Raw genomic sequence first — 27,102 nt, forward strand, 5'->3', positions numbered from 1 at the left:
TGGCCGAGCGTGTGTTCCTGTTGCAGCGTGCGGTCAGGTGGCGGGCGGCGTGGAGGACGAGGGCGAGGCTCAGGCCGGCTGGATCGAAGGCGCCGCCATCCTCTTCTCCGTCATCATCGTGGTGCTGGTCACGGCCTTCAACGACTGGTCCAAGGAGAAGCAGTTCCGAGGCCTTCAGAGCCGCATCGAGCAGGAGCAGAAGTTCACGGTCATCAGGAAGGGTCAGGTCATCCAGATCCCCGTGGCTGAGCTGGTGGTGGGAGACATCGCTCAGATCAAGTACGGTACGTCCTCCACCTCTCATGCAGAATGTTTTTAAAGGGCATCTAATGTGAAAACTCTCCTGACTTCTTCACATGTTGTAAATGTTAAAGTCTTCAAAATGCAGAAGTTCTTTCATCATGACGTTGCTCCATTTTGAAGTTAATACTTAATATATTTTTTGAATTCAGTGTTTTAAAATTAAAGTAGAAATGTTGGTATAATAGTATCACTAAAAAACTTTAGTGCCAAAAGAAAATACTCTGAACCTTGTACCTTGTATTTTCTTCGTTTTTTTTAATAAATGTGAATTATTGTGGAAGTAAATCTAAATATTCTTTAATGAATTTTTTTGGAAAGGTTACATTTTATTCATTTAATATTTATTTTTGAATCGTTAAACTTAAAAATCAAGCTCTATGTTTAAATCTTCTTCTCTTTGTTTTTCGGAACATTGAGACGTTTAATTTATCATTTTTCCAGTGTTTTTATTGAAAATGTTTTTAATTAAGAAATGTCTTTATTGAAAGGTTGAATTAGTTTAGTAAAGTCTGGTGACTCTATTATACCAACATTTTTATATTGAATATAAAAGATTATGAATTAAAAATTATTGAATGTAGAAAATATATTTTTAACTATTGGCATTAGAATATTCAACACAAAAAAAATATGCTCAAAAGTACTTTAAAGGGTTTCAACAGTTAAAATGTTAAATTCAAGCATATATTATAACATTTGTTTACTTCCATAGTTGTGTTTAGTAAGTAAGTAAGTAATATTTATTTATATAGCGCTTTTCGAGACCAGGGTCACAAAGTGTTTATATTGTTGTGTTTTTACCATCTGTGGTTAAATATTGTCCTCAGCGACCAGTTAATGTAACAAATAATCCGTTTTTTTAACCGAATAATTAATGTTTGTGGTTTTATTTTAAACTTTATTGTTGTTTGTTATGATATGAAGATGTGGAACTATTGCACATCGCCGCCCTGCAGGAGAGCTGCTGCTACTACACAATCGTTCAGTTACGCTGCTCTGTTAACATGAATCGATGGATCTTTGAGGGAATCTGTTCGTTGAGGAGGATCAGAGTCTGAAGAGTCAGAGTCAGAGACAGGATTGATTCAAGTTCCACTTGTTAGCAGATAAAAGAGTGAAGATCAGAAGCAGCAGATCCTGAAGTTATAAAAGAATGAAGACTTGAACCTTCAACCCTCTGCAGGAGACCTGCTGCCCGCCGACGGCATCTTGATCCAGGGCAACGACCTGAAGATCGACGAGAGCTCTCTGACCGGGGAGTCGGACCACGTCCGCAAGTCCCTGGAGAAAGACCCGATGATGCTGTCAGGTGAGTCGCGGCTCCGAGGGTTCATCTCCTGGTGTTGACCGAGGACCTGTTTGAAGGCACTCACGTCATGGAGGGCTCGGGCAGGATGGTGGTCTCGGCCGTCGGCCTCAACTCTCAGACCGGCATCATCTTCACGCTGCTCGGCGCCGGAGATCACGACGAGGAGAAGAAGGTCAAGAAAAGTAAGACGTCCGGCCGAACTCTGGTGGTCCTGCTGTGAGAAGCTGCTGGAGATGTTTGTGGGTGAACTGGTGTCTCAGCAGCCGTCAGTCTGAGAAGAAACCAGAGAGCTTCTGTTTTACCTTCAACCTTTATCTCCACTTGAATCATGGTTCGTCAAATTTACTGCAAATATTTGTATCAGAAAAATTGAGGCTCAAAATGAAAGTTCAAACTGATTGAATTTATATTTTCTATAATAACTTACTTTACTTATTATCTCATGTATATTTAGTTGTGTTTTATTTTTAATTCATTATCTGTCAGAAATCAGAAATGAAATAAATCCTCAAATAAATTAAATAAATCCTCAAATAAATTAAATAAATTCTCAAAAAAATTAAATAAATTCTGAAATACATTTCTTAAATAAATGAAAGACATTTTCAAATAAATGAAATCAATTCTCATTAAATTAAATCAATTCTCATTAAATTAATAAATTCTTAAACAAATGAAATAAATTCTCAAATAAATGAAATAAATTCTCAAATAAATGTAATAAATTCTCAAATAAATGAAGTCAATTCTCAAATAATTTATAGAAGTTCTCAAAAAAATTAAAGAAATTCTTAAATAATTAAAGAAATTCTCAAATAAATATGTATTAATGGTTAATGTTGTATGTTTACAGTGGAAGACTTGAAGTAAATCGTAAATATGATTAAAGACATGTTTAGTTCCAACAGTGTCAATAAAGCTCATGAACTTTGATTTAAACTAAATAATAAATATTAATTAATTAAATAATTAATTAATGAATTAAAGATATGTTTGGTTCCAACAGTGTTGATAAAAGCTTGTGAACTTTGACTTGAACTAAATAATAACTATTAAATAATTAATTAATTAATTAAAGACATGTTTAGTTCCAACAGTGTCAAGTGAACTTTGACTTGAACTAAATAATAAATATTAATTAATTTATAAATTAATTAAAGACGTGTTTAGTCCCAACAGTGTTGATAAAGCTTGTGAACTTTGACTTGAACTAAATAATAACTATTAAATAATTAATTAAAGACATGTTTAGTTCCAACAGTGTCAAGTGAACTTTGACTTGAACTAAATAATAAATATTAATTAATTTATTAATTAATTAAAGACATGTTTAGTTCCAACAGTGTCAAGTGAACTTTGACTTGAATTAAATAATAACAATTAATGTATTAATTAATTAAAGACATGTTTAGTTCCAACAGTGACAATAAAGCTTGTGAACTTTGACTTGAACTAAATAATAAATATTTATTTATTTATTAATTAATTAAAGACATGTTTAGTCCCAACAGTGACAATAAAGCTTGTGAACTTTGACTTGAACTAAATAATAAATATTAATTAATTTATTAATTAATTAAAGACATGTTTAGTTCCAACAGTGACAATAAAGCTTGTGAACTTTGACTTGAACTAAACTTGATATAAAGTTTGTTCAACAACGACGTCACTGACGTCCAGCTCTGGTTCTCAAATGGTTCTGGTGTGTTCTGGTGCTGGAGGGTCCAGTTGGTGGATGTTTGGACGTTTGACCTGCAGCTGTTGATTTGCTTGTTTTCACGCTTTAACTCCCTTTGACGTCCTCGTGTTTTGGTTCGTTTTAGTTCGTTTTAGTTCGTCTGATCATTCCTTTGATTGGCTGAACTTTCAGTTTGTCATCCACAAATGGAACGACTCAGAGGAGAGAGACGCTTTTCTATTGGTCAAGAAGCTCAGACACACACACACATACACATATATACACACACACACACACACACACACACACATATAAACACACACACACACACACAGGTGAACATTCCACAAGTTCGTATAGGTGTGTTTGTCTTTGTGTGTGTATCTGTCTGTGTGTGTGTGTGTCTTTGTGCGTGTGTCTTTGTATGTATGTGTGTATTTATTTGTGTGTGTGTGTGTCTTTGATTGTCTGTGCGTGTGTCTTAGTTTGTGTGTGTCTGTGTGTGGGTGTGTCTTTGTGTGTGTGTCCCTGTGTGTGAGTGTGTCTTTGCATGTTTGTTTGTTTGACCAATGTTTCTTTGTGCACGATTCTTATTGTGTGTGTCTTTATGTGTGTTTTTGTGTGTGTTGTTACCTGAGATTCACGCCCAATATTTGTCTTACAAGTGTTTCAACACACACACCTGCACATCAATCATGAGACACACCAGCAGAACAAACGTGTGTGTTTGCATAAGTTTGTACTTTGAACTGTGAACAAAGAAACTTCGTCTTCAGAAGTTAAAGTGACAGAAGACGGAAAAAACGAATTTAAAAGTTCGCCCCCTGGTGGCCAGTTCTAGTCACTTCAATCTACCAAGAAAAGCGCCGTACCCCGAGTCTCTTTTGACTGCCTCACCAGGGGAGGAGAGTGTGTTATATTGTGTGTGTCTGTGTGTGTTTGATCTTCTCTAACAAACAATCCTCTGAATATAATCCCCATGTTTGTTCTCATGATTTATTCATCGTTCGATGCTTTTAAAAAGTTCTGGTTCTGCTCAGCAGGAAGTTCCGTCTCTCTCCTCTGATTGGTCCATTCCTGCCCACAACACACACACACGCACACATACACACAGACACACACTTGTGGGTTTTTATCCGTTTGAACTTTTGTGTTCCCTCAGTTTTTCTGTTTTGTTTTTTTGTTTTTTCCCTTCGATCCATTTATCAGCATCCGCCCTCTCTCTCTGTCCGAACAGGTAAAAAACAAGGACCCCCCGAAAATCGCAACAAAGGTAACCCCCTCCATCCATCCCCCTGTCCTCCTCTGACTCCCCCCTTCATCCTCCACCTCCTCGCCCTCTCCCCCTTCATCAGCAGCAGGAGGGGGGTGTCTCTCTCAAAACAAAGGGGGCGTGTTCTCTCTCGCTTCGCTTTACCTGCCAGAGGGTGCAACTCTCCACGCTTCTGCTCCGTCGGTCGCCACGGTTACCATGGTTACCGCCGCTGGTCACTTTGGGTTAGTGGTTGTTGAACGTGTCACTTCCTCTCTGAGAAGAAATTATTATCAATCAACAAAAGTGTACGTAGACATATTTTGTAACTTTAACAATAGAAATAAACAAGTTAATTGATTTAACTAGTTTAAGTTCGACCAACAAATGAATGTTTAACAGGTTTAAACGTAGATACACTTCTTTGCTACACAACTGAAGGTGATGTTTACTCACAAACATGATGCAATTGTCATTCAAACACACTTTCTCAGGACAACAACTTGTCTCACAAACATGAATCCAGAGTCGACCAGTGACGTCTGATACTCTTGTGTGTGTCCTTGTTGTGCGACAAGGTGTTAATATAAAGCGCACACGCTGCACCTTCAGTGTGTGTGTCTGTTCATGATATCATCACAGCCAACTGTTCCTCCTGACCTGTGTGGCGCACACACACACACACACACACACACACACTCATGACCTCCCATGGTTTGAGCATCTGCTTTGTACACACATGTACACACACATTAAAGTACATGTGTGTACATGTGTCACACATTTGACGAGTTACGACTGGAGTTAGCATCATCAACGGTGACATTAGCGCGTGACGAGAAAACGCTCGTCTTGACACGGCAAGTATCAGTTAGTGTTGTTGCCGTGGTTACCGGTCATCACCCACACATGTATGTCGTATGTTAGAACTACACTCACTAGAGAGAAGTTAACTTGCACCGTCGTCTAAATTAGCTCGATCGCTAACCATACATCGCTCTTTAGCTACATTCGGTTTAACGCTGACTTTAGCTACGTTAGCACACATACAAACTAGTATTTAAACGCAATAATAAAACATTTCAACACACAACTTTAGTCACTTCTTAAAAGCTACAACTGCAGCCATTAAGTAAGTAATACATTAAGCATTTAGGATTGAGAATGTATGCTATTTAGCTCATTAGCTACCTGTGTACTTAAGCTGCATTAGCGCGAAGAAAAAACATCTTATAATAATAATTTCATTTTATAACACCCAACTTTATACACCGCGTAGAAGCTAGCACTTTAGCCACGATTATTATTTAAGAATTTTAGCATGCATGCTATTTTAGCTCATTAGCAATGTGTAGTTAAGCGCATTAGCCAAATAAAACTTTTTATTTTTTAACATGATAACATAATGTTGCAACAACAAACTTAAGTCACTCCTTAAAACCAGCACTGTAGCTATTTTGTAAGTGTTTAGGTTTTAGCATGCATGCTAGCTCCCTAGTTATCTGTGTACTTTAGCTTCATTAGCCAAAATAAAACTTGTATTTACATACAGTAATTTAACTTTTAATAACACCTTAAAACAAGCACTGAAGCTACTATATGTTTATTATTTTACAATTTAGGTTTTAGCATGTTTGCTACATTAGCTCATTAGCTGCATTAGCTTTTCTCTACAGGTTGTTTACAATACGTGTGCTAGCGAGATGAATGCTTTAGCTACTTGATCATTTTAGCAACATTTTATTTCTCAATAGTTTGTAAGTAAGTCATAGTATTTGTAAAGCGCCTCTTCTAGTAGCTAATATGAAAGTGTTCGTTTAAGTTGCATCTTAAATCGGTGAATAAAACTAACAAAAACCTTTTCTTCAGCTTCTAGCTAATAAATGTTAGCATGTTGGCGACTAGTCGGTAATGTAATTAGGTATATATGATGTTATATATATGTACAGTATATGAATATAAATGAGCATTATAGATGTCCATCTGTACATAAAAGAAAGGAGGATGCAGTAAAAGATAAGTGTAAACTAGCTTCACCTCCTCCGCGGCGTGCTGGAGCAGGAGGTCGTCGTTGCGGCGGCGGCGGCGCTGGCATGCGTGGGAGTTGCACCTTCGCAGCTTCTGTGTTTCCTCACTGACTCCTCACACGTCTCTCACTGTCGCCCCCTGCAGGATGTTGCTCAGGACTGTGTCGTCTCGTAGCGTCTCTGTCGTGGTGACCTCCACCTCCTCGTGTCTCTGTCATGGTTCTGCATCGCTGTCGTCTCTCATTTTTTTCGGGTGGTCCTTTGATCTTTTTCTTTCCTACTTCCTTTTCATTTCCTTCTGTTGTTTTTTCTTTTTCTTTCTTTTGGCGTCTTCTATTTGTTGACCTGCTTCTCTGATTTGGTGTCCCCTCTGCTCGCTCCGCTTGTTCTGGTTCTGTGGTTGGTCAGTGGGTCTGAGTCCTTGTTGCTGTGTGGGTTAGTTTGGTGTCGTGTGCACAAAGTTCTGCAGCTTCTGCTGTGGCTCCAGCTCATCTCATCCTCTGACCTTCATCCGAGGAGCTCCTCAGTGTGTTGATGGTTCCTGGACCAGTGTTTGCTCGCATGATGGTGAACAATCCTCGGCCATAACATTATGACCACCTGCACGAGCGGTTCTGTGTCAGACCCGTGTAGACGTTGAGATCATGTTGTTAATGTTTTGTTCTTAAATTCATCTTTATCTTTAGTGAGAAATATGATCAAAGATACAATTATTTGTATATATTACTAATGATAATAAAACACGTATATATAAATGACTTACTATAACTAAACGTAAAGATAAATCTAAAAGGTCGGAATACATTTAAAAATGTCAATGAGAGACAAAAAGTTTAAATAAATTAAAATTAAAATACATAAATAAATGTATATATAGAAATACATTGCACAGTAGTTAGACAAAAATAAAAATACAAAGTTGTTTATTTTTTTCGAAATGTATTTATACATTAATTATTTAATTCATCGTCCTTCATATAATGAATAAATATATATATATATATATATGTGTGTGTGTTTATCTATCTATATATATATATATATATATATATATATATATGAGTGTGTATATATTTTAATAATATAAATAAGATGCCATACTTGTTAGATGTTTTTTCTTTTGACATGATATTTAGGACATTATTTAGTTCTATAGAGAGAATCTTCACTAGAAGCAGTCGATCAATTTCATCTTGTACGTGGTCATAATGTTATGGCTGATCAGTGTTTTGTCGTACACTGTAATCTTTGTCGTTTACAAGACGAATTGTAAACTAAGACGATTTTATCTGCTTTATTTCAATTCTGTTCATTTACTAAACAGACATCATCTTATTTTATCTTTCATGTAAAGTTACTATTCAAGTTATATAATTCAAACTTTATGGATCTCATTGCATCACAAGTTGAACCTGTCATGTCTGACGCTGAACAGTAGAGGGCGCTGTGCCTGGAAGTAGCCTTTCCACAGGTTTTTCTATTGTTTAAAGTAGTTCAATATCGGTAACATTAACCAAAGTCAGACGGAAGAGAACATCTGTCACATGTGGAGGGAGAACGTGTCAGAGGTGTGTTGTGCAGACGAGCTGTGGCGCTCGTGTCTGTTGTGTTGTGTGTGTGTGTGTGTGTGTGTCGTGTGTGTATGTGTGTGTGTGTGTGTGTGTGTGTGTGTCTGCTGCTCGTCATTACTGCTCGTCTCCGAAAAGCTTCCCGGACGTCTCATGTTTGTGGTCATCAGTGAAGGTCATCCGAGGGTCTCTGTGTTTCGGGTCCGGTTCGGACCCTCGTCCTTGTGTCGGCGGCTGCTCCCTCACTAACATGTTCTGTGCTCTCTTCACCTCCTCCTCCTCCTGGACCTCCTCCACACATGTGTCCCTCTCATGCGTCCTCCATGTTTGCCAATCCACGTGTCCCTCATCCCTGACCTCTCCTCAACCCTCCCCCTCAAGCTAAGACCCAGGACGGCATCGCTCTGGAGATCCAGCCGCTGAAGAGCGAGGAGGCGGCGGAGTCCGAGGAGAAGGAGGAGAAGGAGGAGGTGAAGCCCGTCAAGAAGGTCAACGTCACCAAGAAGGAGAAGTCGGTGCTGCAGGGAAAACTCACGCGACTGGCTGTTCAGATCGGGAAAGCTGGTGAGATACACACTCACACAAGCATGTACAGACTCACACACAAGTATGGACTCACACACGTACAGACTCGTACACACAAGAACAAGAACAGACTCACACAAGTACAGACTCACACAAGCACGTACAGACTCACACACAAGTATGGACTCACACACGTACAGACTCGTACACACAAGAACAGACTCACACAAGTACAGACTCACACAAGCACGTACAGACTCACACACAAGTATGGACTCACACACGTACAGACTCATACACACAAGAACAAGAACAGACTCACACAAGTACAGACTCACACACAAGTATGGACTCACACACGTACAGACTCATACACACAAGAACAAGAACAGACTCACACAAGTGCAGACTCACACAAGCACGTACAGACTCACACACAAGTATGGACTCACACACGTACAGACTCATACACACAAGAACAAGAACAGACTCACACAAGTACAGACTCACACAAGCAGAAGTACAGACTCACACAAGTACAAGTACAGACTCACACAAGCACAAGTACAGACTCACACAAGCACAAGTACAAATTCACACAAGCACAAGTACAAACTCACACAAGCACAAGCACAGACTCACACAAGTACACGTACAGACTCACACAAGCACAGACTCACACAAGCACATGTGCAGACTCACACACAAGTATGGACTCACACACGTACAGACTCATACACACAAGAACAAGAACAGACTCACACAAGTACAGACTCACACAAGCACAAGTACAGACTCACACAAGCACAAGTACAAACTCACACAAGCACAAGTACAAACTCACACAAGCACAAGTACAAACTCACACAAGCACAAGTACAGACTCACACAAGCACGTACAGACTCACACACAAGTATGGACTCACACACGTACAGACTCATACACACAAGAACAAGAACAGACTCACACAAGTACAGACTCACACAAGCACAAGTACAGACTCACACAAGCACAAGTACAAACTCACACAAGCACAAGTACAGACTCACACAAGCACAAGTACAAGTACAAACTCACACAAGCACAGACTCACACAAGCACACGTACAGACTCACACAAGCACAGACTCACACAAGCACATGTGCAGACTCACACACAAGTATGGACTCACACACGTACAGACTCATACACACAAGAACAAGAACAGACTCACACAAGCACAAGTACAGACTCACACAAGCACAAGTACAAACTCACACAAGCACACGTACAAACTCACACAAGCACAAGTACAAACTCACACAAGCACAAGTACAAACTCACACAAGCACAAGTACAAACTCACGCAAGCACAAGTACAAACTCACACAAGCACAAGTACAAACTCACACAAGCACAAGTACAAACTCACACAAGCACACGTACAAACTCGCACAAGTACAAACTCACACAAGCACAAGTACAAACTCACACAAGCACAAGTAAAAAGACTCGAACACAAGAAGACTTGCACACACATAAACAGACTCGCACAATGATACTAACACATATACACACGCAAACATATGAACAGACTCACACAATGTTACAAACACATTCATGTACTCACTCACAACGATACTAACACACACATGAACAGATTTACACTATGATTCTTAGATACACACACGTGTACAGACTCACACCTTGATGCACTTGAACACACCAGTTATTAATATCACACACACAAAAAGAGACAAACAAGTGTAAAGTACAAAAGATATACACACATGTAGACGGACACACACAGATAAACATGGACACAAAGACACACAGACGCACACAGACCTGGTCACTCCTGGTCACTCTTCTCTTCACCAACATTTGATGTGTTTCCTGGACTGTCAGCAGTATTCAGTGAAGCTGTCGACGATGTTTGTTCTTCATGAGCAGCAGCTTCAGCTTCTTTCAAGGTCACACGAGCAGATCCTTCAAAAGAAACAACAAAACCCTGAGTTACTTGAAACTGTTGAGTCCATCTTTTCAACTCCCTCTGTTCTCCTGAAAATCAACTCTGGACCAGAGCTTCCTTTGACCTCCATGTTATCTCAGGGGTCCTCGGGTCGGACCCTCGTCCTGGCAGCAGAGATGGAGTCGAAACAAACGGCAGAGATTAATCTGTCAATCAGATACTAACGAGTCCAGGAACAATCAGTAATTAAAGCCAAACGTGAGCCTCATCAAAACAGGTGGTTAGTTTTAATGTAGCCATTAGCTCTCTAGATCTGTAACTCTAGAACAATAAAAGCTGCTACCTTTCAAAATAAAACCAAGTATTTGATGACTTTAACAATCCCAGGAAAACAACAAATGATAATTATTTACTCTTTTTTCAACTGGTTTAAATGGATAAATTACATTTACTAGAACATGCCGTTACTTTAAGTATTACTAAGTGAGGCTAAGCCGTACTACGGTTTTTGGTGTTAGTCCGCAAGGGTTTGTTGTATTACTTTATGCGGCTTTGTAGTATTACTCCGTGAGGCTCTGTAGTATTACTCTGTGAGGATTTGTAGTATTATTCTGCCAGGCTCCAACACACCTCGATGTTTCATGGTATTACTCTGCAAGGGTTTATAGTATTACTCCATGAGGCTCCGGCGCACAGCGGGTCTTCATAGTATTACTCTGTGGGACTATAGAGCATTGCAGTAACAATAAAGTACCAATAGATACTGTGATTCAACGTAATATTATGGTGTTTTTTCAGTCACACAGTAGAACAAAATACTCATTTTAATCCGATGCGCCTTATGGTCCAGAAAAATACATACAGTACATACAGTACCTTTTGTTTTCCATCCCACCCTTGACACCATTTCTAGTTGAACATAAGCATTGAATCGATCTTGAACGATAGAGTGTTTCTGGTGGAGATGACCTGGTAACGTGAACCTCTCCCTCCTCAGGTCTGATCATGTCGGCCGTCACCGTCATCATCCTCATCCTCTACTTCGTCATCGACACCTTCGGGATCCAGGGCCGGTCCTGGGTGGCCGAGTGTACCCCCATCTACATCCAGTACTTCGTCAAGTTCTTCATCATCGGCGTGACGGTGTTGGTGGTGGCGGTCCCCGAGGGTCTCCCGCTCGCCGTCACCATCTCGCTGGCGTACTCGGTCAAGGTGAGGCCCCCCGCCGCGCCTCCCCCGAGGGTCCGACCACACACCTTTGTTCTTGTGAGATCCTTGTGATGACTGAGGACGAGAGGATACAGTGACTCCAGCAGCTTTTAAAGCTGATGTTTGGACATATTTTGGTTTGAAAACAAATGAAAGCAGTTACGACTTTGTCAAGAGTCATGTGGTCTGTAAATACTACAACACCAGAGTCAAGTACTGGACAATACTACACATATATACTTGTTACTACACTATCACAACACCAGAGTCAAGTACTGGACAATACTACACATATATACTTGTTACTACAGTATCACAACACCAGAGTCAAGTACTGGACAATACTACACATATATATTTGTTACTACACTATCACAACACCAGAGTCAAGTACTGGACAATACTACACATATATACTTGTTACTACAGTATCACAACACCAAAGTCAAGTACTGGACAATACTACACATATATACTTGTTACTACACTATCACAACACCAGAGTCAAGTACTGGACAATACTACACATATATACTTGTTACTACAGTATCACAACACCAGAGTCAAGTACTGGACAATACTACACACATATACTTGTTACTACACTATCACAACACCAGAGTCAAGTACTGGACAATACTACACATATATCCTTGTTACTACACTATCACAACACCAGAGTCAAGTACTGGACAATACTACACATATATCCTTGTTACTACACTATCACAACACCAGAGTCAAGTACTGGACAATACTACACATATATCCTTGTTACTACACTATCACAACACCAGAGTCAAGTACTGGACAATACTACACATATATCCTTGTTACTACACTATCACAACACCAGAGTCAAGTACTGGACAATATAACACACATATACTTGTTACTACACTATCACAACAACGGTCCGACCACACACCTGTGTTCTTGCTCTCAGAAAATGATGAAGGACAACAACCTGGTGCGTCACCTGGACGCCTGCGAGACCATGGGGAACGCCACGGCCATCTGCTCCGACAAGACCGGAACGCTGACCATGAACCGCATGACGGTGGTGCAGGCCTACATCGGAGACACGCACTACAAGTCCGTCCCGGAACCCGACGCGGTGCGACCCGAGACTCTGGAGGTGCTGGTCAACAGCATCTCCATCAACTCGGCGTACACCACCAAGATCCTGGTGAGACCCTGACCACCTCGTGAACCTCATGTCGAGCTAAACTGAATGTGAATCTGCAGCCCCCGGAGAAAGAAGGAGGTCTCCCTCGCCACGTGGGCAACAAGACCGAGTGCTCCCTGCTGGGGATGGTGTTGGAGCTGAAGAGGGACTACCAGCCCATCAGAGAAGAGATCCCAGAGGAGAAGCTCTACAAAGTTTACACCTTCAACTCCTCCCGCAAGTCCATGAGCACGGTCCTGAAGAACGCCGACGGAGGGTTCCGCATGTACAGCAAAGGAGCGTCTGAGATCGTCCTCAGGAAGTAAGACACTCCCGTCCCAGTCTTTCCATAACCTTTTCTAACGTCCTTCACCGACGTCTCTCAGATGCTCCAAGATCCTGGACGCCCAGGGTCAGCCTCGGATCTTCAAGCCCAAAGACCGCGACGAGATGGTGCGCAAGGTGATCGAGCCGATGGCCTGCGACGGCCTGAGGACCATCTGCGTGGCCTACAGGGACTTCCCGGTGGAGGGCGGAGAACCCAACTGGGACATGGAGAACGACATCCTCAACGAGCTCACCTGCATCACCGTGGTCGGGATCGAAGACCCAGTCAGACCTGAGGTAACACACCGTTTACAGCGGCCCCTCGGTTACGTTCTGAAGACCCCCGCCATAAATAAAATCCATGATGCTTTGCCGCCCAGCTAACTAATTAATTAAATAAGCTTACAATGTTGGTTGATTGGATATAAATATGATAAACAAGTACTTTTTTTTCTCCAAGTAAAAGAAAAAGTATATCAAAGAAATTTGTGGGACAAGAAAACTATGAAAGTGTTTCCATCAGAATATTGAATGATTTAATGTAACCTTTCAAATGTTGTTACTTTGACTTTTAATGATTTTACTTTCAGTTTTAAAAAAAATCATAATTAATTAGTTTTTACACATAAACGTTGATATTTTATTTTACAATATTTAAAAACATGTTTTCTAAATTCAATATTTCTTAATTTGTGAGCTAATAAGCTACTTGATTCAACTTTGAACTGATTGATCCAGTAGCTCGGTGCTCTGTTGGTAGAGTCTGGTGACACTGTTTTATATTGAACTTAAAAGACTATGAATTTAGAGTATTTATTTATGTATATAAAACTCTATGTAAAAAAACAAACAAAAAAAATATTACATTTTGAAAATGTTATTGATTTAATTAAACTATTTTAAAAGAAAAATCAACTTTTCAATATTAAAATAATTGAATTAAATCGTATAAAAGAATATTCAATGCTTAAAAAAAACAACATTAAAAATAAACATTTTAAAAGATAAAATGCAACCATTTTCTAAAAAGGAAAAAAGAGAGATTTGTGTCCAAAAGAAACTAAAGAAGCTAAAGAATCTAAAGAATCTAAAGAAGCTAAAGAAGCTAAAGAAACTAAAGAAGCTAAAGAATCTAAAGAATCTAAAGAAGTAAGTAAGTAAGTAAGTAAGTAATATTTATTTATATAGCGCTTTTCGAGACCAGGGTCACAAAGCGCTTAGACAATCAAAACAATACTCAAAACAGTACATACTTCAAAGATCAAGATAATACTGAGAACAACACAGGAGTTCGAGAAATTCAAGGAAAAGCCTGAACAAATAGAAACGTCTTAAGATGTTTCTTAAAGGAGTCAGTAGATCATCAAGTGCAAAGAGAGAGAAGATCGTTCCAAAGCTTAGGAGCAACAGCCTGAAAAGATTTCTCTCCTCTGGTCCTGAGCCGTGTGCGTGGAACCATCAGTAGATTCTGATCCACAGACCTCAGAGACCGAGCTGGGGTGTAAGGCTGGATCAGATCAGTGATGTAAGGAGGAGCCTGACCATGAATAGATCTGAAAGTAAGAACCAGAATTTTAAAGTTGATCCTGAAAGAAACTGGAAGCCAGTGAAGAGTTTTAAGGATCGTAGAAATGTGAGTTCTTCTACTAGAGCGGCTCAGAATTCTGGCTGCAGAGTTTTGAATCAACTGCAGACGAGACAGATCCTTCTTGTTAAGACATGAAAATAAACTGTTACAATAGTCCAGACGAGAAGAAACAAACACATGGATTATAAGCTCCAGATCATGTTGTGACAACATTTTCCTAAGTTTAGAGATTTTTCTCAGTTGAAGGAAACAGTTTCTGGTCAGTTTTCTTCAGTGTCGAACAAGAGATATGTCTTTATCAAATACAACACCCAGGTTTCTCAGGCTCAGTTTGACAGACTGACCTAAGTCACCCAAGTACTGACTCAACCCTGGAATCTTATCATCAGGAGCAATCACCAGAGTTTCAGTTTTGTCCACATTAAGCTGTAAAGTGTTTTCACTCATTGTTTGATTTCTAGCAAACAATTGACTAAGAGCAGTAGAGCTGGATGAGCTGGATGTCATCAGCAAAAATGTGATAAGAAACATCTGGAAATCTTTGAATGATTTTACCAAGGGGAATCAAGAAGCTAAAGAAGCTAAAGAAGCTAAAGAAACTAAAGAAGCTAATTTAAATGTTTTTATCATTAGTGTCACAGTTTCTGACGACATCTTAAAAGAGCGTAAAATAAATTGTGTGGCTATGATAACATCTAGGATCTGTCAATCAAACCGTCTTCCCAGATCGATGTGACTCAGACTCAGAGTCACTCCTTCGACTCGTGGACTCAAACTCTGAACCGTCAGGAGCTGGATGTTCTCGCCGCTGCAGCTCCAGATAATGAAGTCCCTTCAGTGTCACGCTCCACTTCTGGCCGACGTTAATTAAAAAAGTGTTTTTAAGTCACTCAGTTGTTGGTTCAACTCCAGGGAGTGGAGCCAGCGGTGTGTTCAAACTCTACTTTGCACGGAGGACGAGGAAAGATGAAACGTATGAACAAATGTCGGCTTTTTTAATCCTGTCGTGTGTTAACGAGCAGTTTGTCTGAGAAAAGTGTTTTCGTCTTTGGTATTTTGAGCGTCTGTGTGACACGGAGATCGATCCGTGAACGAAGCTGCTGCGGTTTTACTGACAGAGGGTCCGGAGGGTCCGGAGGGTCCGGAGGGTCCGGAGGGTCCGGAGGGTCCGGAGGGTCCGGAGGGTCCGGAGGGTCCGGAGGGTCCGGAGGGTCCGGAGGGTCCGGAGGGTCCGGAGGGATCTGGATCCATAGGCTTCACGCTGACATGAGAAAAATAAGCTGTTTGTGGAAAAATATCGACGGGAAACGGTTGTAGTTTTGATTTGAGGTCGTCTCACTGAATCTGTGACGGATTCTATTTCTGTCCTTTTCCACTGATGCTGCTCGTGAAGATCAAATCCATCCGTTTCAAACACAAACTCTCATGTGGGATATTTTTAGACGCATTTGCACAAAGACGCAAAAGATGAAACGTCAACTTCATCACTAAACTTCTATTTTTGGTTCTTGAATCGAAGCGTAAAAGACACTTGGACACACAGTCTCAGCTGCCACTGTTGGTCTGAGTCGGTGAACATTAGGAGTGAACAACAATCTTCTTAAATCTAACCTTCATTTACTCAAACTTAACTCGTAACTCTATACACACTCGTTTATCCATTTTTTACACGTTGAATGATTCAATTCAAAGTTGACTTTTGTGTTAAACTCGTCGCTGCTCTTTACATTATTATGTAGAAACTCTTCCAAAATAGCATCTTAGCTCCTTTCGTTCATTTGAGTGTCGCTCGGTAACATGTTTAGTTCCAGGGATGTTCTTAAGCTACGCTGCTTCTCACACAATAAGAATCCTTGAGCATTATTAGCCGCTCTTTAGCTTGAAGCTACGTTAGCATTGTAGCATGAACTGACTATCATTATATATATATATATATATATATTATATATATATATATATAAATAAAAAGATAAGTATATTTTCATATACAGTATTTTCTTACAGAAACAACATTTAAAATATATGTGACTTTAATTTGAATTAAAGCTAAATAAGCTAAACTCGTATTATGTAAGATTTGCTTGTAAATACATTTAGAAATATGATATAAAAGCACTTCCTTCTCAAAAAGGACACATAAAAGAGAGAAAAGTCCATTAAAAAACTCTTTGATTTATTAAATATGGACGTAAATCACTGCCAGAATATTAATTGGTGAAATTTAACAGTTTTTATTGAAATATTCTTGTTTTTTAAACATTAAAGTTAGGCTTCTTTTTTTTTTTTAATAATGGAATTTAATTTGTATATTGAAAGGTTATATTTGTTTTAATTGAATTTTTAAAACGTCAAGTTGTAGAACTTTCATTAGTTGTAAATTAGGTGCTCCAGTGCGTCGTCACACGATTGGCTGAAAGTTTGATCAGTAGCTCGGTTTTGTCTGGTGTCACTATTAGACCAACATTTTTATACTGAATTTAAAGACTTCAAGAATCTCATGTCTGGGATCAAAACATCACGTTCAACAACCTTCAAGCCTACCTGAGCACGTCATGACTCACCTGGTCTCCTCGCCTCAGGTGCCAGAAGCCATCTCCAAGTGTCAGCGCGCCGGCATCACCGTCCGCATGGTCACCGGCGACAACATCAACACGGCTCGAGCCATCGCCACCAAGTGCGGCATCATGCTGCCCGGGGAGGACTTCCTGTGTATGGAGGGCAAAGAGTTCAACCAGCAGATCAGGAACGACCAAGGAGAGGTGAGCAGTAGACGTGATTGATGCACTTGAATACCCCGATGTTTCTTTTTAAAACTTTATTGATAGTTCAAATCATATTCTATTTGTATTATAGTTCATTAATGGTTTATCTTTCAATAGAATGAAAGAAAATAATTGACCGTTGAAATTTAAAAAACATTCCTTCATTTGTGTTTAGCAATTTCAACTTTCAGCCACTAGATGGCAGCAGCCAATATGTCCTCCAGAGCTAAACAAACAATGAAATCCTGTGAGATCCTTGTGATGACTGAGAACGAGAGGATACAGTGACTCCAGCCGCTTTAAAGCTGATGCTTGGACATATTTTAGTTTGAAAACAAACTCTTCGTCAAGAGTCATGTGGTCTGTAAATACTACAACACCAGAGTCAAGTACTGGACAATACTACACATATATACTTGTTACTACACTATCACAACACCAGAGTCAAGTACTGGACAATACTACACATATATCCTTGTTACTACACTATCACAACAACAGAGTCAAGTACTGGACAATACTACACATATATACTTGTTACTACACTATCACAACACCAGAGTCAAGTACTGGACAATACTACACATATATCCTTGTTACTACACTATCACAACACCAGAGTCAAGTACTGGACAATACTACAGATATATCCTTGTTACTACACTATCACAACACCAGAGTCAAGTACTGGACAATACTACACATATGTCCTTGTTACTACACTATCACAACACCAGAGTCAAGTACTGGACAATACTATACATATATACTTGTTACTACACTATCACAACACCAGAGTCAAGTACTGGACAATACTACACATGTATACTTGTTACTACACTATCACAACACCAGAGTCAAGTACTGGACAATACTACACATGTATACTTGTTACTACACTATCACAACACCAGAGTCAAGTACTGGACAATACTACACATGTATACTTGTTACTACACTATCACAACACCAGAGTCAAGTACTGGACAATACTACACATATATCCTCAAATATATCATGTCTTTGCTCTCGTATCGCTAGATTCTTGCTTATAAACACCTGTAATGAGCAGCGGTCGGATTAGAACCTACAACCTCCCACTCCATCGTTAACCCCATGTGACTCACTGACGTCTCTGTTCCTTTTGTAGGTGGAACAAGAACGTCTGGACAAAGTTTGGCCCAAACTGCGTGTGCTGGCCCGATCCTCGCCCACCGACAAACACACTCTGGTGAAAGGTAAACGATAAACAACAGTCGTCTGTCGTGAGGGTGTTGTTGTTTCTCTCGCTCATCTCTGATTGACGTCCGACAGGAATCATCGACAGCACCGTGGGTGAGACCCGACAGGTGGTGGCGGTGACGGGAGACGGCACCAACGACGGGCCCGCCCTCAAGAAAGCCGACGTGGGATTCGCCATGGTAACCACAGCCTGCTGCTGCTTCACCACCGCAATGAGAGAAAAGCCAGTTAATTTCATGGCAGTTAAAGCCTCGATTGTCGTTTAGCTGCGGAATGGAATCGATGAGCTCAGATGCTGAGATGAGTCACGCGGGGCTTCAGCCGGCCAGCGTTTGAATTATTCCACCAACACATTGATAATGAGCAACAAACAGACCAACACACTTTTGGACTCAGGTTCAGATTCACAAGTTGTTGACAATATTTAGTTTCTTTACACTGATGGCTGCAACGTTTGTGAAAATAACAACAGCATCTTTGTTAGTAATACTGAGAATAAACCTGGGGTTAGTTGATACTGTAGGTGGATAGATGTATAGTTGGATGGATGGATGGATGGATGGATGGATGGATGGATGGAGATTGTATTTTGATAGAGAGAATGTGTATTTTGGTAAAGATGATGGTGTATGGATGAAAGAATGAATTGATACAGTATGTAATCAAAGATGGATGGATACTGTGGGTGGAGAGAGAAATAAAGATGGATGGATGGATGATGGATGCTGTTGGTGGAGAGGGAGAAAGAAAGATGGATAGATGGATACTGTAGGAGAGAGAAAGAAAGATGGATGGATGAAAGAAGGGATTGATACGGTATGTACTGCAGGTGGAGAGAGATAGAAAATGAATTGATGGATATTGTGGGTAGATGAAGAGAAAGAAAGGTGGATGAATGGATACTGTATTTGGAGAGAGAGAATAAAAGGGTTGGATGAATACCGTTGGTGGATGGAGAGAAAGAGAAATGGATGGTGTAGGTGCATAGAGAGAAAGAAAGGTGGTTGGATAATGTGGGTGGAGAGGGAGAAGGAAAGATGGATGGATGGATACTGTAGGTGGAGAGAGAGAAAGAAAGAAGGGATTGATACGGTATATACTGCGGTGGAGAGAGAGAGGGAGAAAATGGATGGATGGATATTGTAGGTAGATGAAGAAAGTAAAGATTGATGGATACTGAAGGTAGATGGAGAGAAATGTGGATGGATGGATACCGTAGGAAGATAGAAAAGAAAGGTGGATGTATAGATGGATAGAGTTCAAGTGTGATCACTGTTGTCTCGTCAAGAAGTTGCTCCTCAGACCAGCGTCGCAGGAGAGTCTAGAGTCGCTGAAAACCATCAGACCTGATTAAAAGAGCTCCGAGCGACTGGTGATTGGAGCTCAGAGACTCATCATGTGACTCCTGAGTGTCGTTCTCAGCTCTGCTCTCTGGATCTCAGGCCCTCAGCAGCTGCTGAATCCACACTTTCTCTCCACTTCCTCTTAAACACACGTGTGTCGCTTCAAAGTCGACTTGAACCCGTCTCCCTCTACAGGGCATCGCCGGTACTGACGTGGCCAAAGAAGCCTCCGACATCATCCTGACCGACGACAACTTCACCAGCATCGTCAAGGCCGTCATGTGGGGCCGAAACGTCTACGACAGCATCTCCAAGTTCCTGCAGTTCCAGCTGACCGTCAACGTGGTGGCCGTCATCGTGGCCTTCACCGGGGCCTGCATCACTCAGGTGAGACCACCAGGTGGTCCGGACACCCGAGCAGTCGTCGCGGTTTCATTTGAGACGTATGAAGTTTCACGATCACATGATTCTACACAAGAACCATATACTGGTTACCACACTTTACTTTAGACCCGCTGGACCTCAGGAACTATCATGTTAGCAATAGATACTATCATGTTGGCAACAGCTACTACCATGTTAGTAACAGATACTACCATGTTAGCAACATATACAACCATGTTAGTAACAGATACTACCATGTTGGCAACAGACACTACCATGTTAGTAACAGATACTATCATGTTAGTAACAGATACTATCATGTTGGCAACAGCTACTACCATGTTAGTAACAGATACTACCACGTTAGTAACAGATACTACCATGTTAGCAACATATACTACCATATTAGTAACAGATACTACCATGTTGGCAACAGACACTACCATGTTAGCAACAGATACTACCATGTTAGTAACAGATACTACCATGTTAGCAATAGATACTACCATGTTAGCAAGAGATACTACCGTGTATGCAAGACTTACTGTCATCGTAGCAACAGATACTACTATGTAAGCAACAGATACTTTCCTCGTAGCAACATGTACTTTCATGTTAGCAACAGATACTACCATGTTTGTAACAGATACTACCATGATAGCAAAGATACTACCATGTTAGCAAGAGATACTACCGCGTAAGCAAGACTTACTGTCATCGTAGCAACAGATACTACTATGTTAGCAACAGGTACTTTCATGTTAGCAACAGATACTACCATGTTTGTAACAGATATTACCATGTTAACAACAGATACTACCATGTTAGCAAAGATACTAACATGTTAGCAAGAGATACTACCGTGTAAGCAAGACTTACTGTCATCGTAGCAACAGATACTACTAGGTTAGCAACAGATACTTTCATCGTAGCAACATGTACTTTCATGTTAGCAACAGATACTACCATGTTTGTAACAGATACTACCATGATAGCAAAGATACTACCATGTTAGCAAGAGTTACTACCGTGTAAGCAAGACTTACTGTCATCGTAGCAACAGATACTACTAGGTTAGCAACAGATACTTTCATCGTAGCAACATGTACTTTCATGTTAGCAACAGATACTACCATGTTTGTAACAGATACTACCATGTTAACAACAGATACTACCATGATAGCAAAGATACTACCATGTTAGCAAGAGATACTACCGTGTAAGCAAGACTTACTGTCATCGTAGCAACAAATACTACTATGTTAGCAACAGATACTTTCATTGTAGCAACATCTACTTTCATGTTAGCAACAGATACTACCATGTTAGCAAGAGATTGTGTCACCGTAGCAACATGTACTTTCATTTAAGCAACTGATACTACCATGTTAGTAACATATACTACCATCATAGCAATATGTACTTTCATGTAAGCAACCAATACTATCAAGCTAACGACAGAGCGGTTGACGCCTCATGTGACTTTATGAGTGGAAAGTGCTGGTTAATGGTGTTGACCTGCTCTTTGGTTTGACTTCATTCTTCTACTTTGGTCAGTGAGTGCAGTAGAACCTTCAACCACATGTTCTAATGATGGATCATATATGGCCACATTACACAGCATTACAAGTTTGTTGTTTCTGTACAAAGTATTGGAACTTTCTACTTTTTAAATGTTTTTTTGTTCAGCATTAAATTATCTTTTTATGTTAAATCATTTAATTAAATAATTTGTATATGAAAAGATAGGATGTCACTATTATCTCATCATTTTAAAAACGTTTTGCGCAGCTACTAGTCAGTAACAAATACCTGGCAGACTAGAACTAGTCCCTGTCTTTTGCTATAAAGCTTCCTTTTCGTCACCCCTTCCATCCTGCCTGCACTCTCTTCTTCGCCTCCCTGAACCTCCGTCCATTACTCGGCACGATTGAGCTCAAATACTTCAACCTCGTCCGTCTTTTGTCTCTCGCTCACCTCGTTCTTCACCTCGTTCTTCACCTCGTTCTTCACCTCGTTCTTCACCTCGTTCTTCACCTCGTTCTTCACCTCGTTCTTCACCTCGTTCTTCACCTCGTTCTTCACCTCGTTCTTCACCTCCTTCTTCACCTCCTTCTTCACCTCGTTCTTCACCTCGTTCTTCACCTCGTTCTTCACCTCGTTCTTCACCTCGTTCTTCACCTCGTTCTTCACCTCGTTCTTCACCTCGTTCTTCACCTCGTTCTTCACCTCCTTCTTCACCTCGTTCTTCACCTCGTTCTTCACCTCGTTCTTCACCTCGTTCTTCACCTCGTTCTTCACCTCGTTCTTCACCTCGTTCTTCACCTCGTTCTTCACCTCGTTCTTCACCTCGTTCTTCACCTCGTTCTTCACCTCCACAGATCCTCTCGTCATCACCCGGTGTTGATCTGTGTCGAATTATGCTTAGTAGGGTTTATTTTGAACATTCGATCCATTAGATCTCATTCACAGTCACATTCTGATTTTCATGATGAAAAACAAAAGGAAGAAACACATTTCTAAACTAAATATTTACGTTAAATTACTGTTGATAAATGTAGATCAATGCACAACACATATTTTTAAGGGGGTAAATAATTGTTTTGAGTAGTTAAATGTTTGTTTTTTGTTATATTCTACACATAACACATGTTTCTTGCTCTCTGACAAGGGATCTTAGATGTCACTTTATTATTCCCTGTGAAAATTCCTTTAGCAAATGTTTTGTTTTGAACACGTATGAGTCGGTCGATGAAATGGATGCCAGTGGTTTGAACAGAGTTTAAATGACGGTGATTCAGTATCTGCGGCTTCAAGTGTCAACACTTGATGGATTAGCGGACGTTGATGTGAGGGTCTAACGTGTCCCTGTTGTTGACGACGCTGCTGCCACTTCCAATCCAGTAGAACATGGATCCTCTCAATGAGTTCAACTCCAGCATCTGTTTCCTGAACTTTGTGAACATCCATAAAAACATCCACAGTGTGTTTTACAGGCTGAGAGGAGGCGAGGCCGATGGTCTCACTTTTGAGTCGGAGACAAATGTGCGTCTAATCAGACCCGGACTTCTGACGCGATACAGAAGCGCTGGCTTCGGTCCGTGTGTTAATTGAAAGGCTCACAGCTGGCAGGACGGATAACTAACCGGTCCACAGATCAGAGGAGACAAAGTAGGCTAAGATGCAGCCCGTCACCGTGGCAACGCGTCGGCGTCGCCGGCCCGAGATAGGACCGGGTCTCAGCGGGTCCACGCGATGGCTGTGTTTGTGCTTCACTGATCATCTTTGTCTGGTTCCATCATTAAGACGTGTAAACAGTGTCGAGCCAGCGGTGGTTGTTCATGGACTCACGATTAAATAGTGGCTCGGTCTTCATTGAAATGTTCCTCTGGCTTGATCTGATGGTCTCCGTGCTCCCCCTGCAGGACTCCCCTCTGAAGGCCGTCCAGATGCTCTGGGTCAACCTCATCATGGACACCCTGGCGTCTCTCGCTCTGGCCACCGAACCTCCCACCGAGTCCCTGCTGCTTCGCAAACCCTACGGTCGCAACAAGCCCCTGATCTCCAGGACCATGATGAAGAACATCCTGGGACACGCCGTGTATCAGCTCACCATCATCTTCACTCTGCTCTTCGCCGGTGAGTCCAGCTGTGTTCTTGATAGTCCCTCTAGTCGCACACCAACATTATCTGTTTGTATATGTGATGGATAGTATCTGTTAGTATATATGATAGTTCGCCTCTGTGAGTTTACAAGATAGTTAGTATCTGTAAGTAAATATGATAGTTCGCCTCTGTGAGTTTACATGATAGTTAGTATCTGTTAGTTTACATGTTAGTATCTGTGAGTTTACATGATAGTATCTGTTGCTAACGTGATATTTGCTATCTGTTGCTAACGTGATATTAGCTATATGTTGCTAACGTGATATTTGCTATCTGTTGCTAACGTGATATTTGCTATCTGTTGCTAACGTGATATTAGCTATATGTTGCTAACGTGATATTAGCTATATGTTGCTAACTTGATATTAGCTGTATGTTGCACACATGATAGTATTGGTAAACTGTTGCTGATGAACTTTTCTATCCCGGCTCTGCTGTCCATCAGGAGAGAACATCTTCGACATCGACAGCGGACGCAACACTCCCCTGCACTCGCCGCCCTCCGAGCACTACACCATCGTGTTCAACGTGTTCGTCATGATGCAGCTCTTCAACGAGATCAACGCCAGGAAGATCCACGGAGAGAGGAACGTGTTTGAAGGCATCTACAGGAACCCCATCTTCTGTAGCGTCGTGCTGGGAACCTTCGCTCTGCAGGTGACTCCATCGTCGTTGCCGTCGTCCACTGGTGAACGACGGCAACGTCCTCACGATCCCGTCGTCTCCCCAGATCGTCATCGTTCAGTTCGGAGGGAAGCCGTTCTCCTGCACCGCTCTGACCATCGACCAGTGGCTGTGGTGCGTGTTCATCGGCGTGGGGGAGCTGCTGTGGGGACAGGTGAGACCAGAACCCACGCGAAGACGTGGAAAAAAAACCTGTGGTTTTGTAGCAACAAACTGTTGCCTGTCGCACTCGCTGCAGCGTTGCCATCACGACGATCGCCATGGTAATGAGCAGAGCACATGAAAGCAGCGCGACTTCTGGTAGTACGAGTACCGCGGGGAAAACATACCCAGCGTGTCGGTCCTTCTGTGGATTCAGACGCACAAACACGCCATCAGAGGCATGATCTTGTTAACACCAGCACACACACACACACACACACACTTGGAAAGCAAACAGTTTGCCAAGAAAGTTGCAGGGTTAGATTCCCGGTGGGTTCATGTGGCGGTCACAGGCAGAGACGGTGACGGAGGATGTGACTGATCTGAGGTCTGCGACTCTTATTAGAAGTAGAACAAGGTTCTTCATAGCTGGTGGCAAAAGATTGTCTAGTATATTTATTTTTTAGTCCAGAAGAAAAGAGCGAAAGAAATGCCACTTAGAAATAAACGTTCCAAAAAAACTCATTTTAGTCTCTTCTAAACTGTTTTGATTAGGAAATAAAGAGACTTTTTCTTCCAGCTGATCTCGGCCGTCCCAACCCATCGCTTGAAGTTCCTGAAGGAGGCGGGTCATGGCATCACAAAAGAGGAGATGCCGGAGGAGGACCTGACGGAGGACGCGGATGAGATCGACCACGCCGAGATGGAACTGAGGAGAGGCCAGATCCTCTGGTTCAGAGGTCTGAACCGCATCCAGACTCAGGTACAAAACCCGCTTGACTTCCCCAGAAAGTTAAGGTCAAAGGCTTCTCTGGTTTTGCAGCTCAGATGATCCAGAACTTCAGTTTCAACACTGAACTTTAGTTGCTGGAGTGACTCAGCTCACAGTCAAGTGTGTGTTTGTGTGTCTTCCTCCCACAACAAGATGCATCGACACCTGAACAGATCCTAACTTGTCCACAGGCCGCGCTCAGTCCCAGCGGACTTCATTAGCATTCATGCTAACGCTCTCAGACTGTAGCCGTTTGATCCCACGTTCACACGTTTAAGCAGAAACATTCACAGGATTGTTCCTCCGGCCAGACCCGCCGAGGTGTTGTCGTCACTGTATATATTTGTGTTTTTTACGTATAACAGTTCCTCGCCATAACGCGGTTAATCATCCACAGGTTTTTTTTGTATGTGTACACAGTACTGTGTATTTAAATGTATATTCTATTTGTTACAAACATGATTTTTTCAACAGCAGGTAAACACAACGACAGAACTTGGGTAGGAGACACTAATAACGTTTCTACCTTATTAATGGTGCCAAAAAAAAGATGAACTCCCATGATGCCTCACTACACATTCCTCTACTGTTTAGTGACGGCTGATTGGTCGCTACAATACAAGTCAACGGCTAAGTGGAACAGAGAAAACAGTAATTAAACAGAAATTCAAAGCAGATCAGTGGAAGATCAAAGTCATGCTCTCAAAAAGAGGATGTAGACCAGGACTAATCCTATTCACCCATAATGAATGATTCACTTTCAACACTTTGCACCAGTTTTTTGGCAAAAGCGGTGTTTTAAGGATGACAAGGAGCTTCAGTTTAGATAATCCAACATGGTGTTCTCAGAGTGACGAGAAGTTGACATGGAAGTCAGACGATTAATGAGGAATAGACTGAAAAATATCTACTTTTATTAACAGTTACTATCATGTTAGCAACATATAGCTAATATAAAGTTAGCAACAGTTACTATAAATGTTAGCAACATATAGCTAATATCAAGTTAGCAACAGACACTATCATGTTAGCAACATATAGCTATATAAAGTCAGCAACAGTAACTATGATGTTAGCAACATATAGCTATATTAAGTTGGCAACGGTAACTATCATGTTAGCAACATATAGCTATATCAAGTTAGCAACAGATGATATCATGTTAGCAATATATATATTATATCAAGTTAGCAACAGTAACT

At 41.0% G+C, this 27,102-nt stretch overlaps 1 protein-coding gene across 3 annotated transcripts in view; it reads left to right on the forward strand.

Moving 5' to 3' along the window:
* Nucleotides 1–27,102, forward strand: part of LOC148069980 (plasma membrane calcium-transporting ATPase 1-like) — a 93,115-nt gene that overhangs the window by 58,570 nt on the left and 7,443 nt on the right. For 2 of the 3 annotated variants that reach the window (XM_087801306.1, XM_087801307.1), the window contains exons 4-20: nucleotides 27–284; nucleotides 1,487–1,612; nucleotides 1,669–1,794; nucleotides 4,528–4,563; nucleotides 8,519–8,701; nucleotides 11,612–11,826; nucleotides 12,770–13,012; nucleotides 13,072–13,313; nucleotides 13,378–13,615; nucleotides 17,486–17,665; nucleotides 18,819–18,906; nucleotides 18,983–19,089; nucleotides 20,449–20,640; nucleotides 24,063–24,276; nucleotides 24,749–24,960; nucleotides 25,034–25,141; nucleotides 25,709–25,891. In XM_087801306.1, the coding sequence (XP_087657432.1) occupies nucleotides 27–284; nucleotides 1,487–1,612; nucleotides 1,669–1,794; nucleotides 4,528–4,563; nucleotides 8,519–8,701; nucleotides 11,612–11,826; nucleotides 12,770–13,012; nucleotides 13,072–13,313; nucleotides 13,378–13,615; nucleotides 17,486–17,665; nucleotides 18,819–18,906; nucleotides 18,983–19,089; nucleotides 20,449–20,640; nucleotides 24,063–24,276; nucleotides 24,749–24,960; nucleotides 25,034–25,141; nucleotides 25,709–25,891 (2,951 nt within the window). The remainder of the gene's footprint in view (nucleotides 1–26; nucleotides 285–1,486; nucleotides 1,613–1,668; nucleotides 1,795–4,527; nucleotides 4,564–8,518; nucleotides 8,702–11,611; nucleotides 11,827–12,769; nucleotides 13,013–13,071; nucleotides 13,314–13,377; nucleotides 13,616–17,485; nucleotides 17,666–18,818; nucleotides 18,907–18,982; nucleotides 19,090–20,448; nucleotides 20,641–24,062; nucleotides 24,277–24,748; nucleotides 24,961–25,033; nucleotides 25,142–25,708; nucleotides 25,892–27,102) is intronic. The other variant, XM_087801308.1, reaches the window with a different exon arrangement.

Source organism: Callionymus lyra, chromosome 10 (assembly GCF_982586985.1).
Source record: "Callionymus lyra chromosome 10, fCalLyr1.hap1.1, whole genome shotgun sequence".
Lineage (NCBI taxonomy): Eukaryota > Metazoa > Chordata > Actinopteri > Syngnathiformes > Callionymidae > Callionymus > Callionymus lyra.